Genomic DNA, 18759 nt, shown 5'->3' with positions numbered 1-18759 from the left:
GACTCTGACAAAGACAAAACACAGAGACCAGAGAGGGCCTGGCCGGCAGGACGTCTAGGTTGGGAGGAGGGATTCCCTCCTGTTCTTGAAGCAGGAGAAAGACATTGGTCTCTATTGATCAGGACAGAGACTGGTGCTGACTGACACTGTGAGATAGGCCCTCTGGTTGCAGCCTGGGGGACTCTGTAGAGGATGTCTGGAGAAGAAGTGACAGGGCCGGGATGAAGATGGGTCAGATGTTGATGCTGATATAGAGATAAAATACTTTGATGGGTTAGAAAACAATTTAGTAGCAATAATAATGGCTTTTGATGGGTTGCTTATGACTGTGAGAGAGAAGAAGGCAGGAAACATAATTCTAAATTGTCATGCTTTCTTGCTTAAATACTAATCATAACAGCACTTTTCACTTAAAGTTCATAGGATAAAACTGAGTTCACTTTTCTATTCAGTATGTTCCACAATTCAAGCTTCAGTGTAACAATCACTGATATGGAAAGATGATTGGTATGAAACTTCAGGTCTGCAGTGTTTCAAAGAAAGATATGAGTAAAATTTATTATCCAAAGTATGAATCTAATAACTTTTTTTAGCCAGTTGACACTACATGATAACCTAAAAGCAAACAAAATATTTAAAATTAATTATTAAATGGGAAACCCACTTAAAAAATTCAGAAAAGTTACCTTTATATACATTAACATTCCAGCTGGTGTAAATATGCTTATAAATTTATTAACATTTAGAATGTCTTCTGTCCCTTGCCTTTGTTCTTCTATGAAAACCCACAAACTTGGAAAAAATTTTACCTGACTGTCCCTCAGACAAAGGGCTTCTATCTAGAACATATAAAGAATTAAAAAACACCAGCTCCCCCCAAATTCAAAGACCCAATCCAAAAATGGGCAGCGGAGATGAATACACACTTCTCAGATAAAGAAATACAAGTGGCAAATAAATACATGAGAAAATGTTCAACATCATTAGCCATTTGAGAAATGCAAATTAAAACAACATTGAGATTCCACCTTACCCCACTAAGAATGGCTAGCATTAAGAAATCAACCAATAACAAATGCTGGTGAGGCTGTGGAGAAATAGGAACTGTTGTCCACTGCTGATGGGAATGCAGACTGGTGAAACCACTGTGGAAATCAGTTTGGAGATTCCTCAGAAAACTGGGTCTAGAGGACCCATTCAACCCAGCTATTCCCCTTCTGGGTGTTTTCCCAGATCTAAAATCATCATATCACAGTGATATATGTGGACCTATGTTCACAGCAGCACAATTTGTAACTGCTAAATTGTGGAAGCAACCCAAATGTCCAACCACCGAGGACTGGATAAGAAAATTGTGGTACTATTATACAATGGAATATTACTCAGCTATAAAGAAAGATAAACTCAAGGCCTTTATAGGTAAATGGTCACAACTAGAGACCATACTCAGAAGTGAAATAAATCAGACCTGCATGTGCAAGCACCGCATTGTCTCACTAGTGTAAAACCTGAAAGAGTTAATTTAAACTAGGAGATATGATACACATTGTGAAATGATAGGAAAACACTCAAGGGTAAAGGGCAGCTGGGATGTGGGAAAAAAGAATGGAAAGAAGAAACTTTGAATGTATGTATATACAGGGTAGTTAACATAGTTGTTCTACTGTCTTCTATTTCTTTGCTGAAAGAAACTGTCATTGAGTCCTTGATTGATCAATATTGCATGTCTCTATTTGTTTTCATGAGAAACCACTTTGAAGATATCAATATGTAATACAACAAGCATTGTTAATTTCCTACCACTTTGTAACTCTGTATTGTCTGTACTATTCTTTTGCTATTTTGTAAAAGGTTGTCTGTCTGTTAATGTTTTCCTCCTTTTATTTTTTATTTTTTATTTTTTTGGTTTTGGTTTTTCTCCGGTACCAGGAACCGAACTCACGACCTTGCGCTTGCCAGGCAGGCACTTTGCCGCTGAGCTAAATCCCCAGCCCCTCCTCCTTTTATTTTTAAACTAAAAAAAAAAAAAAATAGAATGTCACCTATACACAAATGTCTTCTTTGTAAAATGTTCCTTAGCTACACTTCCTGAATATTTTCCAGTCGTATTTCTGGATTTAAAATTAAAATATAACTCTATGTAAGTTAAATTTCTTTGCATACTTTTCCTTTGGGATTTTTATAGGTGGACTCAGGCTTGCATTTTGCTTGATGCTGTTACTCTATCTTATGATGATCTCAATTAACATATTTTCTGAAACTATGTGATAAAGTGCTTCAATTCATCCCATCTGCAAATGTGATTATTACCACAATTATCTTTTTTCCAGAGAAGCCACATTTATTTCAGGTTTTGAAGGTAATGTATAAGAGTTTCCAAAATAAAATATTTGAAAGTAATATCTGGAGTTTCAAAACAAAACTTGAAAACTAGTGATAAAACAAAAATAGAAATGGGTGAGACAAGAGTGCTTCACCATAACTGAGGCAAGAGACACACTCTGGCCCTTATATACCCTACGAGACCATCCATACCTCTCGATCTGGCCTAGCAAATAGGGCAATATTTAGAAGGTCGGAATGAGTTCAGAGTGAGGCAGGATTAGGTGTATGTTAATGTGTATAAGCCAAGGTATAATTAAGTATGTTATATAGAAGGATTTGGATTTTTAAAAAATCATCTCATTAATGGGAAAAGGAATCTATCTTAGGTTAGGATTTTCTTAAAAGTTAGCTAAGACTGATAGGCAAGGCTTCATTATTTTGGGGAAAGTTTGCATATAACCTGATATTCTTCTGGAAAATTAAGAGCTGGAAAACTGTTAACATTGCATATACTAAGGTTCACATTTAGAAGGACAAGTTATTTTTACTATAGTTGCTATGAAGGAAATATTTGCCAGCTACAGTTCTGCCAGACGATTAATATCTACAGTATGCACAGAACTCAAGAAAACAAGACAAGAGATATCCATTCAATAAGTGGGCGAATTAACTGGACAGAAGTCATCAAAGAAGAACAAGTGGCCAATAGTTCCATGAAAATTTTATGAAATATTTAACCTTAAGGAAAACGCGAATCAAAGTTGCACAGTTTCCTTCTCACAGCAGTCAGAACAGTTATTATCAAAATTATAAAGAGTAATAAATACTGGGGAGGGTGCATGCAAATAGAAAAGTTACATGTTGGTGAAAATGGGAACTAGAACAGTCACTGTGGAAATCAGCAGGGAGATTCATAAAAAATTAAAATAATGCTACAAATGGGCTGAGCAGTACTACTTCTCAGTGTGGTGTAAAGAGTTAAAGCCGCATACAAGAGCAATACGTGTGAGCCCATGTCTATTGCAGTGAGAGAGACGCTATCCTGTGGAAATAGCCTAGAATTTACTATGACATGGGTGTTGCAGTGGGCACACAGAGCCAAGTCACCCCAGCTGCTGAGCATCAGATAAAGATGGTTCACTCTAGACTAAAACCTCAGTACTCAGGTTGAGTTGCATTGTTGGCACTTTGCCATAATAAACTGGGTTTGGTGTTGCAGTTTGGGCACACCTCTCTAAAAGATTTGCCATCACTGAGAATGGATGAGCAAAAATATTTTTATGGACACAAAGGAATAAATTGCCTCATTTACAAGAAAATGGATGAATCCAAAGAATATCATGTTAGCAAAGTAAGTCAAATCCCAAACAAAGTGAAATCAACCATAGCTTCTGTTATATGTACAAGGTGAAATCAATAAAAGGGAAGTGGTCTCAGGGAAGGAGAAAAATATTAACAGATATGAGGAAGGGGCCAGAGAAAGAGGAGAGGGATGGGGCAGTGCTCATGTGGAAGTGAGAATACTCAGAGAATATGTAGGTACCGAGATGTTGAACCACAGCCAAATTACTTTGTATTTATAATAGGCACTACTAAATGTTAAAAATCATTAGGAAACACTCCCCAAATAGAAATTACCTGAGCTGTCTGAAAATATTTTATTATGTATTCAGAAAATCACATCCTGAAGTTTAAACTAAGAAAAAAATTTAACTTTGGGATTTGTAGCAAACTGTTGATTTTATTAATTCTTTTATCATGGGGCTGGGGATTTAGCTCAGTGGCACAGCGCCTGCCTGGCAAGCACAAGGCCGTGAGTTCGACTCCCGGTACCAGAAAAAAAAAATTCTTTTATCATTACATAACTCTTGTATAAAAGCCTTAGCTGTCTCAAAGAGTGGCTGTCTGGGTTTGATTTGCTGAGCAAGTCAGCTCGAGACGGTCTCAGAGTGAAGGATCTCCCTCAGAGTCCGGAATGGGATTTTCCTTCTTCCACACGATGCTGATTCTGCTCTTCCTCTAGCCATGCCCTGAAGCAAGAGCAAGCATGAGTGGAGCTTAGTCTCCCTGAAAAATTCCCAGCTCTGTGTAAGCCATACATTAAATGAATAGAAATTGTAAAACATTTTCATATACACATGAGAGTGACACACAGCAAATGCAGTAATTCTTTGTTTTTTATTTTGCCTTTCCTTTAGAATCAAATTTTCTTTTGCTGGATTACATGTCTCCGGATTTTTTGTAGGAATTTAAGAGTTAACACTTTTGCACATTTAATATACCATTTATATACCATTTATCTCTCAGATTTTTCATTCTTCATTTTTCTATGATGGTGTCCTTGAAAATATTTAAAAATTCAGTTACTTATTTATAATATCTAAAAATCCTGAATGTTTATCATTTTAGTATAACTAGACATGTTTGTATGAATAACAAAATAATCCTCAGTGATTGATTGTAGGGTTTGGTTCATAACATATGCTCCATATTTACTGAATGAATGTATTTGGAAATCTAAATGTAATGTTTACATATAATGTTTACATGAACACATTCTACTTATTAAGTTTTTTGGTTCATATTTTCTCTTACTATCCTAGATATGAAAATATTTAACTGAAATGGGTAAGACAAAACAAGTTTTTGCCTCTTTGAATGCCCTGTGAGCAGAAATCTCATGTCAATAATCTTCCTCTCATTGTGATATTGTATGAAAGCATTTACACACAAAGTATAGGATAGCACTTTTATAGCATTGAAAGCAAAACTTAAATTACAAAAAATTTACAATGTAAAATGGGACTAATTTTATGATATGATTTCAATACTTACCATTTGCAATTAAAATTCTACTAAAAAAAATTATATTATTCAAATTCACATGTAACATAAAACTTCTCAATCACTCCAGTGAAGAAAAATGCCTTTTGTACTAAAAATTTCCTGAAAGCTTTCTTCACCTCCTGGTTCCTCAGGGTGTATATGAGAGGATTTACCAGGGGGGTGACCACACAGTAGAACACGGAGACCACTTTACCAATGGTGAAGTTGTACTTGGCCGGAGGCCGGACGTAGGCAAAGGTAATGGTGCCATAGTAGATGGAGACTACAGAGAGGTGGGAGGCAAAGGTGGAGAAAGTTTTCTTCCGAGCTTCTCGGGACGACAGCCTGACTACTGTGGCCACAATATTGCCATAAGAGGAGACAGTAAGAAGGAAAGAACTTAGAATCACAGCAGAGCTAATTGTGTAACTCAGGGCTTCAGAAAAGAAGGTATCTGAGCAGGAGAGTTTGAAAATGGGGTCTGAGTCACAGAAGAAATGGTTGATCTTCTGGGGACCACAAAATCTTAGGCGAGAGATGAGTATGGTGGGGAAAATAGGAGCAATGAAACCCGCAATCCAGGACCCAGCTGAAAACTTCAGACAGATCTGAACATTCATGAGAAGTGAGTAGCGCAGAGGGCTGCAAATCGCTATGTACCGATCATAGGCCATCACAGCTAGCACGATGCACTCTGTAGCTCCCAAAGAGAAGAAGAAGTAGAACTGAGCAATACATCCATGCACAGAGATGGTGACACCTTTGGAGAGGCAGGTGACCAGCAACTTAGGCACTGTCACTGTGGTGTACCAGATCTCTAAGAAGGAGAGATTCCCTAAGAAGATGTACATGGGTTTCTGGAGCGTAGAGTCCATGAGAACGATGAAGATGATGAGCGTGTTTCCCATGAGGGAGAGCAGGTACACAGTGAGGAACATCACAAAAAGAATGAGCTGCACAGAGGGAGAGCCTGAGAATCCCAGGAAAATAAATTTTGTCACTGTGGTTTGGTTTACCTTATCCATTCCTCATCTTCCATGATCTGGAAGGAACAAATCACCAGATGATGGTACATGACCTAGAAGTTAATAATGGAGAATTTTTATTCTTTCATTTAATGATTAGTATTACAAATTAATAAGTGTAAAAATCATGGTTGGCATTTGTCTAAGCACTTTATGGAAATTAATTCTCTTGATTTTCAAAAGAATTCTCCAATATTCATATTCTAATCATCTACATTTTACAAATATAAAATTAAGTATTTTCCCCATCCTTTCATGCATGGTAGGTGGTGGTGTGGTTTGAACCCAGGAATGTTGACTGTAAAGATCAAGCTGACACACACAGCATGTAGGTACGTACCGTGTGTAGGTTAAGGGCTATTTCTCTACACAATATTAAAATCTATGTTATTTACATAAGACCAAAGGTACAAATGGCTCTCCTTGCAGACACACTGTGGTTCTTTTAGTATATTTAAGGAAAAAGGATAATTCAGTGCTTGGAAAACATATGACCAGAGTATAGAAAAAGAGGCATGTCGATTTCACCAGCTTCTTAAACAGATTATGTTTCTTTATTCTACTTTCAGCAAAAGGAGAATTCCACATTCTTCTGCTATATAAAATCTAAAAAGTAACCGATAAATTCTAAACAAATTATTATAATATAAACATGTTCAATGGAACTTACATATATTTTTATTATTTTTCTCCTTTTTAGAACCAGTTATTCATGCTACATACTATATGAGTTCCTGGTGGATATTGGGATATTTTTCCATTAAAACAGCACTTCTTTGCAGTGATTGGTCCATCATCTCCTATCCAGAGAAATACAGGAAATGTCCCCCAGGTATACTCACATTCTATGTCCTTTATGTTTGATCTTGAGAACCGCATTCCTGTTGGTTAAGTACCCATTTAATTCTACTTTTCAGCACAACTGTGGACTGCAGTGTACTGGATTCAGTGGGGTAACAGAGAAGAGAAGACATCTCGAGGCTCTGTTACAGGCTCTCACACAGCATCTGCCCTGTGTTTAAACACCATATCCTTTAGATTTTTTCAGGTTTTTTTTCCCCTCTGTGGCCTTGGCACAGAACAAAGTACGAGCTGAGACCTCTGTGATGAAAAGCACTGAGATTTCATCAGCCTGGAGATTTGGAGAGCTGCTGTCCATTTGGGTACTTTCACATGTGTTTCTCAAGGACTCTCTTTGGTGAGGGACAGAGTACTGTCCCCTCAGGACACATAAAGGAGCACAGGAAGCCTGAGAAGAGCCACCACAGGCACTGAACGACTAGTGGGCTGTGTGGCCTTATTAGTGGCTGATGCCTATGATATTTTCCCTTAGAACAGGGTTGCAGGATTTATCTATTCTTTGATATTGTAACCACCCCAAGTATTATCCAAAATCATATACACTTGTGTAAAGCATGTGAATCAGATCAGTGTTCAAAAAGCTTTCTATAAAGTATACAAGTTAGGTTATTAAGCAAATTCAGTAGTGTAGCTGGATACCAAGTAAGCATTAAAAAATCAATAGCCATTCTGTGCACAAACAACAAACATACTGAGAAATTGCATACAAAAATGAAATACATATGATTCAATCTAACAAAGCAAGTAAAAGATGTATAATGTGAAAATTACAGTACTCTGGAAAAAGACATCAAACAGGTTCTCAGAAAATGGAAATGTATTCGTTACTCATGGATAGAAATAACTAACATTTTGAAAATGGCCATACTCACAAAACGGTTGCACAGATTTAATACAATCTCAATTAAAATATCATTAATATATCTCACAGATCTAGGGAAAACATTTCTAAAATTCATCTGGAACCAGAAGAGCTTAGAATAGCAAAAATAATCCTGGGAGGAAGGAAGCATCAAGTTCCTAACTTGAAATTATACCACAAAGTTACTGTGATAAAATCATCATGGTATTGGCAATCAAACAGACCTGAAGATCAATGAAACAGGCTAAAAGATGCAAAGACAAGCACAAACAAACTCAGCCACCTTATCTTTGACAAAGGGGCCAAACACGTTCACTAGAAGAAAGATAGCCTCTTTAATAAATGGTTCTGGAAAAATTAGTTCTCTCCATACCAAAGACTAAAGCTAGACCCATGTCTATTACCATGCACTAAACTAAAGTCAAATTGGATCAAAGATGTAAGTATTAAAACAGAAACTCTAAATCTACTGGAAGACAAAGTAGGTAGAAATCTTAAAGGCATAGGGATAAGCAGAGAGTTCACTCACAAAATCCAAACTGCACCGAAAATACTTCAAAGAATCAACAATTGGAATTTCACTTTATTGAAAAGTTTTTATACATCAAAAGAAATCACCAACAGGGTAAATAGAAAACCCATGAATTGGGAAAATTTGAGTCAACTGGTCCTCAGACAAAGAATGTCTATGTAGATATATGAAGAATTTCAAAAATTGCCCCACAGTATTCAAAGACCCAATCCAAAAATGGGCATCTGAGATGAATATACACTTCTCAGATGAAAAATACATATAGCAAATAAATATATGAAAAAATGTTCAACATCATTGGTTGTTTGAGAAATGCAAATTACAACACTGAGATTCTATCTCACCTCAGAAACAATTGCTGTCATCAAGATGTCTACCAATAACAAATGCTGGAGGGGCTCTGGGGAAACAGAAACCCATATCTACTGCTGGTGGAAGTCAGTGGGGATATTCCTCACAAAACTAAGATTAGAGGTCCCACTTAACCCAGATATTCCCCTTTTGGGTATTTGTCCAGAAAAACTGATAACATCATACCGCAGCGATGTACGTGCTCCCATGTTTACAGCAGCGCAATTTGTCTTAGCTAAATCTTGGAAAAAACCCAAATGTCCATCAACAAAGGAATGGATAAAAATGATGTGGTGTGTTTATCCAATGGAGTATTACACAGCTTTAAGAAAAAGATAAACTAGTTGCTTTTATAGTAAATGTATGCAATTCTAAATAAAACCTGAAAGGTACACTAGAGATTATGAAAGGGAAAAAATTTGCCCAAAGGGAAGTAACAACAGCATTGAAGGAAAGAAGAAAGAAAGAAAGAAGGAAGGAAAAAATATACATGTATATACAAGGACAGTTGGAATAATTGTACTACTGATGTCTATTGATTTATTGAAAGTAACAGTTAATGCTTGTATATTTTGAGCAATTTTGCATACTTCTATCTGGTAATAGGGACAAGTAACTTTAAGACAACAATATGCAATATAATAACTATTATTGAATTCCTACCATCATGTTTAGTGAAGCTCTGTGTTGTTTCCAATGTTTCATTAAATACTTTTTACTGTCTTTAATTGTTTGATCAATCTTGCATTCTTACATCTGCTAATCTGAACAAATTCATTGAAGGTAACAATCTGTAATATAACCACCATTGTTAATTGCCTATCATCTTGTCTTGAAATTCTGTATTGTTTTTATTTTTTTGTGGTTTTTAATTAATTGTTACTTTGGGTTTTTCCTCTTTAAAAATTAAAAAATAACGAATAAAAAGAAAAAGAAAGAGAGTTGTGAACTTTTTAATAAAAAGAGGAAAATCTTTACTGAGTATATGAAGAAAATCTGGCATATAGGATAGTATAGAGAAAGGCTCAGGTATTTCAACAAGGGAACACGAATAGGAGCATTCAGAATATGTGTCAGAGTGGGGAATACTGATGTCCTCCCACAGCACCCATCTCAATGATAGCAGTACATAAACAGCCCAATCTGCAGTGGATCCATGGTACTCCTCCCCACAGCCACTGTGCTCCTCTCTCAATGCTGGAAACAGAATTGCACAGGAAGCCACCTGCCCCTCACACCCACCACAAGGCCAAGAGCATCCACCCATTCCAAGAAGGCTCCAGCAGAATCAAAGTGTATCCAAACAACGTGATCCTGCACAAGAACAATGCCCAGAACAGAATGGACCAAGCAGACCTAGAGGTTGTAGACAGTGAGTCCAACGTTAGAACCCTAGCACTTACAGACTACATGCAGCAGAGACAAGAGGAGCAACCTTGCTTCCCATCTACTACCAGGAGCAAGAACACACTTTGGCTTGGACAGTGACTACAGTCACTGTGCAGGAAGATCACCTCACAAACCCACAGACTGCAAAGCAACCAGGGAGAAATCATGGGGGCTTGGATTACAAGACTTTAGAATTTAGAAAGAAGTCATTAATTCAAGGAAAAAGGGAATTTTTTTTTGATTGGAATTTTCATGAATTTTCTGTTTTTCATTATTATTCTCTTTTTTCATCAGGTTTTTCTGGGTTTTGGTTTTCGCCCCCTTTCCTTATTTACTTTATTTTGTTGTCTCTCTTGTTCCCCTTTCAACTTATTCTCTTCTTTCTTCTTATTTTCCTTTTATTTACTGTATTTTGCTCCCTGTTTCCTTTTTCTTCATTTTTTCTTTATTGTTTCTCTGCAAATCTGTGTAATATTCTTGAACAATATTAATTTCCTCTTACTCCTCATTAGTCCCCTATATAATTTTCTCTTTTTTCATTGAATAATTTCCCAAATTTTGCTTTTCTATTCTCTGATTTTTCACTCCTTCTACATGTTTTATTATAACTACTAAATTTGTGAATCTTTGGATATCTAATTAACATCATCCTATTGCTATTTAATATGGTTTTATAATTACTACAAGTAAATTTATTCCATTGACCAAGTTTCCCTGAAAATAAGACCTAACTAGGAAGTAAGCATCCATCTTTACCACGGTGGAGACCAGTGTATTGTAGAAGATTGCAGCTCTCTATGCTCTTGCCTGGTCACTACTCAGCAGTCATTGGTAATGTCAGGCAAATGGGGCTAGCATTTTTCGTCTCTAATTTTTAACGTTGCTAATTTTTCAGTTAGTTCTTATTTTTAATTAGACAAAGTACAAGGTATTTACTGTTGGCCAATGGTCAATATTTGGGTTTTTTTAAGAGTTCATGATATAATGACAGATCTCTCTTCAATAGTTAAAGGTAGTACATGATTTATCTTTAGGGTTTGTCAATACCTAGTTTCTATTTGACATTATAATTGATACTGATTTTGGGGCTTGGGATTTAGCTCAGCAGCAAAAAGCGCCTGCCTGGCAAGCGCAAGGTCATGAGTTTGGTTCCTGGTACTGGAGAAAAAAATAATAATAATAATAATTGATACTGATTTTCTTACTATAGCCAGTGTGACATAACCTTTGCTGTTGATTGGTTCTCCTAGGATGTCAATATGTGGGCTGGCTTGCAGTCATTAAGAACGTTGTAGGCCATTCAGGCACTGGACTAAATATGCTACAGCTCACAAATAAATGGAGCCAGGCTAGTCCTAAAAGAGAAACCAAGTCTAAGAGTAGGCCACTGGTTAGCCCTACCCATAGGACATCATTCAAAATTAAATATCAACTAATAAGATACCCATAGCACTAATAAATATTTCTACTAAAATTCACCTGCAGTCCTCAACACAGAAACAAAGAAATAAGCAACAAATAGAAACATGACAACCAAGTCAACAAAAGCCTTTCTAAAACTTTAAATCCATTCAACTGATCCATGTAGTATTGAATGAGAGAAAATCAGAAGCTAAGTAGCTGAATTATTCAATATGATATCAGGGAAGATAATAAAACAGGACAATAAACATTTGGGAGCTCACAGTAGATATAAGTAGTAAAATTTGAGGGCAATTAAATAAAACAATTTGCAGGTCTATAGAATGCATTAATAGAAAGCTAGATGAGCCCAACGAAATGATATTGAACAGCCACAACCAGGATAAAAAAGAATTAAAGTCTATAAAAATGCTTCAAATAGAAATTCAGGATATTAAAATTTCTATCAAAAATATGGTCAGTGGAAGGGAACAAAATGAGAGCAATGTGAGATATAGTGGAGAAGTTTTCTGCTGATAGCAAATTAAACAATTACTTCCAAACCAAAAAGTGAAAATGAGAAAGAGCTGCAGCATGTCCTAGATTACAAAGAGGACTGAGATTTAAAAGAATCAGTGAAAACTGTGAAGACAGCACAAATGGCATACACAACCCTGTTTACTGAAGTAATAACAGAATATTTCTAAATAAGGAAAAGAAGTTAATATTCAATAAATGATGCATATGGAAATGCAAATAGCCATGATCAGATAAAACATCTTTCAGGATACAGTACAGTCAAAATCCTGAAAGTTCAACAGAAGAATGGATTCTTAAAAACATTTGGGGAATAGCAATGAAATCTTTAAAAAAGTAAACCTATAAGAATTACAGCACACTTTTCAGCACAAAACTTAAAAGCTAAGAGAGCTTGGAATGACGTGTCTCAAGTCCTTAAAAGAACACAGTTCCTAACCCACGTTGATGTATCCCCCAAAGCAATCTATCAAACTTGAGGGAGAACTAAGACTTTTCAGAATAAAGAGCACATAAAGAAATCCATGACCAACAAAGAAGCACTCCAGAAAATTCTAAAGGTTATGCTGAAAAGGGACAATAAATCTAACAATGAGTAAAGTTCTAGTAGAATATATAAACCAGGTACAGTGAATAATTAATTGGAAAGGAAAGGCACTGAGTCAGCAAAAAGTAAATAAAAGAATTACAGGAATATGTAAATACATATCAGTAATAATTCTCAAAGTGAATGGTCTCAATTCCCTGTTCAAAAGATACATACTGGAAGAATGAATCAAGAAACAAAATTCAACATTATGATGAATATTGAAAGAAAATTGAACCAAAACTAAAAACATAGATGAAACACAAAAGAATGGAAAACATTGTACCTGCAATGAAAAAAATAGGTGCAAATATCCTATATTTAGACCAAGTGGACTTCAAGCAAAAATTGATCAAAAGAGGCAAAAAAGGTCATTAAACATTTGTTAAGTGAAATATTTGACAGGAAGAAACAACAGCTATAAACATGGTGCACCATGTTTATAGTGCAACACCAAACCATGGTGCACCCAACTTGATATAACAAATACTACTGGATATAATAGATGAAGTAAACCTACAAATGATTGCAGTAGTGAATTTCAATATCCCACTGATGAAATAGATCAATATAACAATGATAAAATATGAGTTTAATTAAACCTTCAAACAAATGGACTTAATAAATATCAATATAATTTTCCAAAACATACAAACAGAACACACATTCTTCTCAGCAGCACATGGAAATTTCTCCAACAAAGGACATATACTAGCCAGGAAAATAAGCTTAAGAGTGAAAAGAAAACAAATGAATTAGGAAAATAAATTTAATCAACTGTGTCTCAGACAATGGACTTCTATCTAGACATATAAAGCAATAAATAAAATCAGGATCCCAAAATTCAAAATCCAACCCAAAACATGGCATTTCAGGAACATACAAGTTTCACACATGCATAAATACAAATGACAAATAAATATATGAAAAAATGTTTAACATCATTGGTGATTCAAGAAATGCTAATTAAAACATCACTGATGTCCTGGCAAGACTTGTGAGTCGTGTGGGACCTCCAGGCATCTAGCTCTGCCCCTGCTTCAACTGCAGAAAGGTCACTTGGTTCAGGAAAGCCCTCTGATATGTGTAGAATCCCTACTATCTGGCTCCACCACAGCTTTCACCATGGGAAGGTCCATTGGTCACAGGAAGCCTCAAGAGCTGTGTGAGACCACTGGGTCTCTGACTCTGCCCCTACTGCCAGTTCAGGAAACTCTCTCTGAATCCCAGAAAACCTAAGGATACTTGAAAATGACAAAAAGAAGGAGCAAAGTGTAATCTTAGCTGGCTACCTCACCCAGAACAAGTCCAGGAAAGAACAATGTGGAAGAACATGGAAGTCACAAGTAGAAATTTCTGAAATGACAGCAACTGATGTAAAACAGCAGCTACATCAGGCTATAGAAGACATCAGATCAGAAATAATCACTCAGATAAAAATAGAAATGACAACTCAAATGAAAAGAATTGCTCAGCATATCAAAAGAAGGCGTAATAAAAAAGAGGAACACAGAAAAATGATGGAAACCATGAATAAGCAGTATAGGAAAGAACAAGAATCACGAAAAAGATTCAAAGAGTTATACAGGGAAATAAAAATTCCACTGAAAGCTGGCAAAATGGTTTGAACCAAATGGAAGATAAATGTTCAGACCTTGAAGGCAGCAATGCAACTAGTGATCATGAAAGAAAAACTCTCTTAAAAATAACAAGGAACAAACAGATAAAAATTCAAGGGCTACAAGATGAGACAATAAAAAACAGTATGAGACTGATAGGTATCAAGGAATGTGCAGGAGGCAACATGAATGACATAAAAAGACTATTTACAGAAGTAATAGCAGAGGCCCGGGGATATAGCTCAGTGGCACAAGTGCCTGCCTGGCAAGTGCAAGGTCCTGAGTTCAATTCCCAGTACCAAAAAAAAAAAAAAAAAAACCAAACAAACAAAAGTAATAGCAGAAAATTTCCCAGGCATATGATAAGAACCTGACATACAGTTAACTGAGGCATATGGAACTCCAGATAGCATAACTCAAATAAATCTACACCCAGACACATAATAATCAACATCCCAGATATTCACCAAAAGAACAGAATATTAAAAGCTATTAGGGAAATTAGAAAGAGATCACCTATGAAGCAAAGTCCATCAGAATCATGGCAGACTTATTAACACAGACCATCAAGACAAGAAGAGCTTGGAGTGAAGTATTTCAGGTCCTGAAAGAAAACAACTTCCAATCCAGATTGCTGTACTCTGCAAAGCTATCTTTCAAAACTGGAGAAATTACATGCTTCCATAACAAAGATCAACAGAACAAATTCATGACCACCTCACAAACTCTAAAAAGAGTACTGAAAGATATTCTACAAGGAGGTAAAAATGACCACAATATCAAGACCAATATTAGAAAAGAAACACAAAGCAAAGTAAGCAATTAAACAGAGAGTGAAAGTACAGAAATAACAATGGGAAAATAATGTGATAAAGATAAGTCAACACATATCGATAATAACCATTAATATAAATGGCCTTAATTCACCAATCAAAGGAAACAGCCTGGTAAAATGGATCAAGAAACAACATCCAACAATATGTTCTGTACAAGAAATACATTTAACGAGAAAAAAAATTATAGACTTAATGACAAAGGATAGAAAACAATACTCCATTCAACAGGAAATCAGAAAAAAAAACAAGAGTAGAAATTCTATTTGCAGACAATATGAACTGCAAAGCAATAAGGATCAAAAGAGAAAAGGAAGGTCACTACATTGTTGTTAGTGGAAAACTGCAAGAGGAAGAGATAACAATCATAAATATATATGCACTCTATATAGGAGCAACAAACTATATAAGGCAAATTTGAACAGAGATGAACAATGAAACAAGTAATAACACAATTGTAATAAGGGATTTTAACACCCCATTGCCACAAAGAGATAGATCAACTAGACAAAAAATCAGCAAAGAAATAACAGAACTAAACCAAATATGTGAGTAAATGGACTTAGAAGACATTTACAGATTTTTCTACTCAACACCATTGATACACATTCTTCTCAGCTGCACAGGGGACATTCTCTAAAATAGACCACCTACTAGCACACAGAACATGCATAAGTAAATGCAAAAGAATTGAAATTAATCCATGAATAATACCAGATCATAGGGCAATTAAATTGGAAATTCATCATAAAAGAAATTGTAAAAACCTCCATAAAAATGTGGAATTTAAATAAGATCCTCATGAACAACCAATGGGTCACAGAAGAAATTAAACAAAATTCGTATTCAGATGAAAATCCAGATACAAACTATTGTAACCTGTGGAACACAATGAAAGCAGTCGTCAGAGGGAAGTTTATTGCAGTGGATTACCACATCAGGAAAACAGAACGAACACAAATAAGCAACATTACACTTCACTTCAGGCTTCTACACAAAGAAGACCAAGTCAAGCCCAAAGCCTAAGGAAGGCAGGAAATTATAAAGATCATAGCAGAAAATAATGCAATTGAGACTAAGAAAACAATACAAAGAATTAAGGAATCAAAGAGTTGTTTCTATAAAAAGATAAATAAAATTGATAAACTCTTAGCCAACCATATCTAAAAAGGAACACAAATTCATGCAGAAAGGAATGAAAAGGATGAAATCACTACAGATCCTGCAGAAATTTGGATGATCATCAATATCTAATTCAAAAATCCTTACTCCTATAGGGTGGAAAATACAGAAGAAATGGACAGATTCCTAGATACATGTGAATTGCTAGAACTGAATCAAGAAGATCTAAAATTTCTGAATAACCCAATATCATACAAAGAAATTGAAAATGTAATAGGAAACTTACCAACAAAGAAAAGCCCTGGTCCTGAAGTATACACAGTTGAATTCTACAAGAAATTTAGAAATATTTAATGCCAATTCTTGTCAAACTGTTTAATGAAATGCAAATGGAAGCAATTCTCCCCAACTGATCCCTGGAGGCAATTATTATCCTGACACCAAAACCAAAGAAAGACCCAACAGAAAAGAGATCTATAGGCCAATCCACTTAATGACTATAGATGCAAAAATTCTCAATAAAATACTAGCTAGTAGAATGCAGCAAATCCTCAAGAAGATAATGCATTATGATCAAGTGAGATTTATCCCAGGAATACGGGGATGGTTCAAGTGTAAAAATATAATACATTATATCAACAGAGCCAAAGATAAGAATCACATGATCATCTCAATAGGTGCAGAAAAAGCTTTTGATAAACTCCATTTGTTCATGGCAAAAAAAAGCCTGCAGAAAATTGGAAAATATGGACTTACTTAAATCTGGTAAAAACCGTCTATGTCAAACCAAAAGGCAACATCATACTAATTGAACAAAAACTGAAACCTGTCACTTTAAAATTAGGATCAAGACAAGGATGTCCAATGTCACACTACCTATTCAATATAGTTCTGGAAATATTAGCCACAGCAATTAGACAAGAAATAAATGAAAGGAATAAGGAAAGGAAGATGTGAAATTATCATTATTCAGAGATGATATGATTTCCAACATGGAAGACCACAAAAACTAAACTAAAAACCTCCTAGAATTAATAAACAATTTCAGTAGCATAGCTCGATCCAAAGTCAGTACTCAAAAATCAATAGCATTTCTGTACACAAACAACAAGTACACTGAGAGAGAAATAATGGAATGCATGACTTTCACAGTAGCATCCAAAAAGTTGAAATACTTGAAATCAGTCCAACAAAAGAAGTTAAAGATTTATACAGTGAAGTTACAGCACACTGGAAAAAGTGATTGAGGAGGATTATAAAAACTGTAAAGATATTCCTTCCTCATGGATAGGAAAAATCAACATTGTGATAACGGTCATACTCCCAAAATTGTTATACAGATTTAATGCAATCCTAAAGAAACCACCTTTGTTATACCTCACAGATGTAGAGAAAATATTGTCAAAATTCATCTGGAACCAGGAAATACCCAGACTAGCAAAAGCAATTATGGGCAATGAAGGCAAGGCAGGACATATCACAATGCCTGAGTTGAAATTATACTACAAAGCTAATGTGATAATATAAGTATGGTATTGCCAAAATGTAGACTTGAAGATCAATGCAACAGACTAAGAGATGCAGACACAAGGACAAACACATTCAACCACTTTATCTTTGATAAAGGGGACAAACATGTTTACTGGAAGAAAGATCATCTCTTTAATAAATGGTGCTGGAAAAACTGGCCTTCCATATGCCAAGGACTAAAATTATACACGTCTACCACCATGCACCCATACAAAGTCAAGATGGCTTAAAGATCTAAATATTAAAACAGAAACAGTAGATCTACTGGAAGAGAAATTAAGTGGAAGACTTGCAGACATAGGAGTAGGCAGAGAGTTCATGAACAAAAACCAAACTGCATGGGAAATACTTCAAAGAATCAACAACTAGGATCTCATCTTATTAAAAAGGTTTTGCATATCAAAAGAAATCACAAACAGGGTGAAAAGAAGACACAGGAACTAGGAAAAAATTTTATTCAACTGTCCCTCAGACAAAGGACTCCAGTGTAGTACATATAAAAAAATTTTAAAAATTAGGCCCCCAAAATTCAAAGACCCAATCCAAAAATGGCATCTGAGATGAATACACACTTTCTAATAAAGAAATACAAATGGTAAACAAATACCTGAAAAAATGTTCAACATCAGTCATTTGAGAAATGCAGATTAAAACAACCCTGAGATTTCATCTCACTTCAGAAAGAATACCTAGCAACAGGAAATCAACCAATAACAAATGCTGGGTGGCTGTGGTGAAAAAGGAACGCTTTTCCACTGTTGGTGGGAGTGTAGACTATTGCAGCCACTGTGGAAATCAGTGTGGAGATTCCTCAGTAAACCAGGATTAGAGGTCCCATTCAACCCAGCTAATCCTGACCTGCACGTTTTTCCAGAAAAATTGAAATCATTATACCAGACTGATATAAGTGCACCCATTTTCATAGCAGCACAATTGGTCATATCTAAATGTTGGAAAAAA

The 18759-nt window shown here is 35.6% G+C and overlaps 1 protein-coding gene across 1 annotated transcript; it reads right to left on the bottom strand.

Annotated features, from left to right (window-relative positions):
* Window positions 1–5195: 5195 nt before the first annotated feature.
* Window positions 5196–6176, bottom strand: LOC102014899 (olfactory receptor 6F1-like). The gene has a single exon (XM_005382376.1). It carries the CDS (start codon window positions 6174–6176, stop codon window positions 5196–5198), a length of 981 nt encoding a protein of 326 aa, XP_005382433.1.
* Between the last annotated feature and the right edge of the window lie 12583 nt (window positions 6177–18759).

The sequence above is a fragment of the Chinchilla lanigera genome, unplaced genomic scaffold (assembly GCF_000276665.1).
Source record: "Chinchilla lanigera isolate Chin_1 unplaced genomic scaffold, ChiLan1.0 scaffold00017, whole genome shotgun sequence".
Taxonomy (NCBI): Eukaryota; Metazoa; Chordata; class Mammalia; order Rodentia; family Chinchillidae; genus Chinchilla; species Chinchilla lanigera.
This window is presented reverse-complemented; position numbering and strand designations above follow the sequence as displayed.

What these genes read in the sequence shown, in the direction of transcription:
- LOC102014899 (XM_005382376.1), bottom strand. Translation starts at nt 6,176, where the DNA reads ATGGATAAGGTAAACCAAACCACAGTGACAAAATTTATTTTCCTGGGA.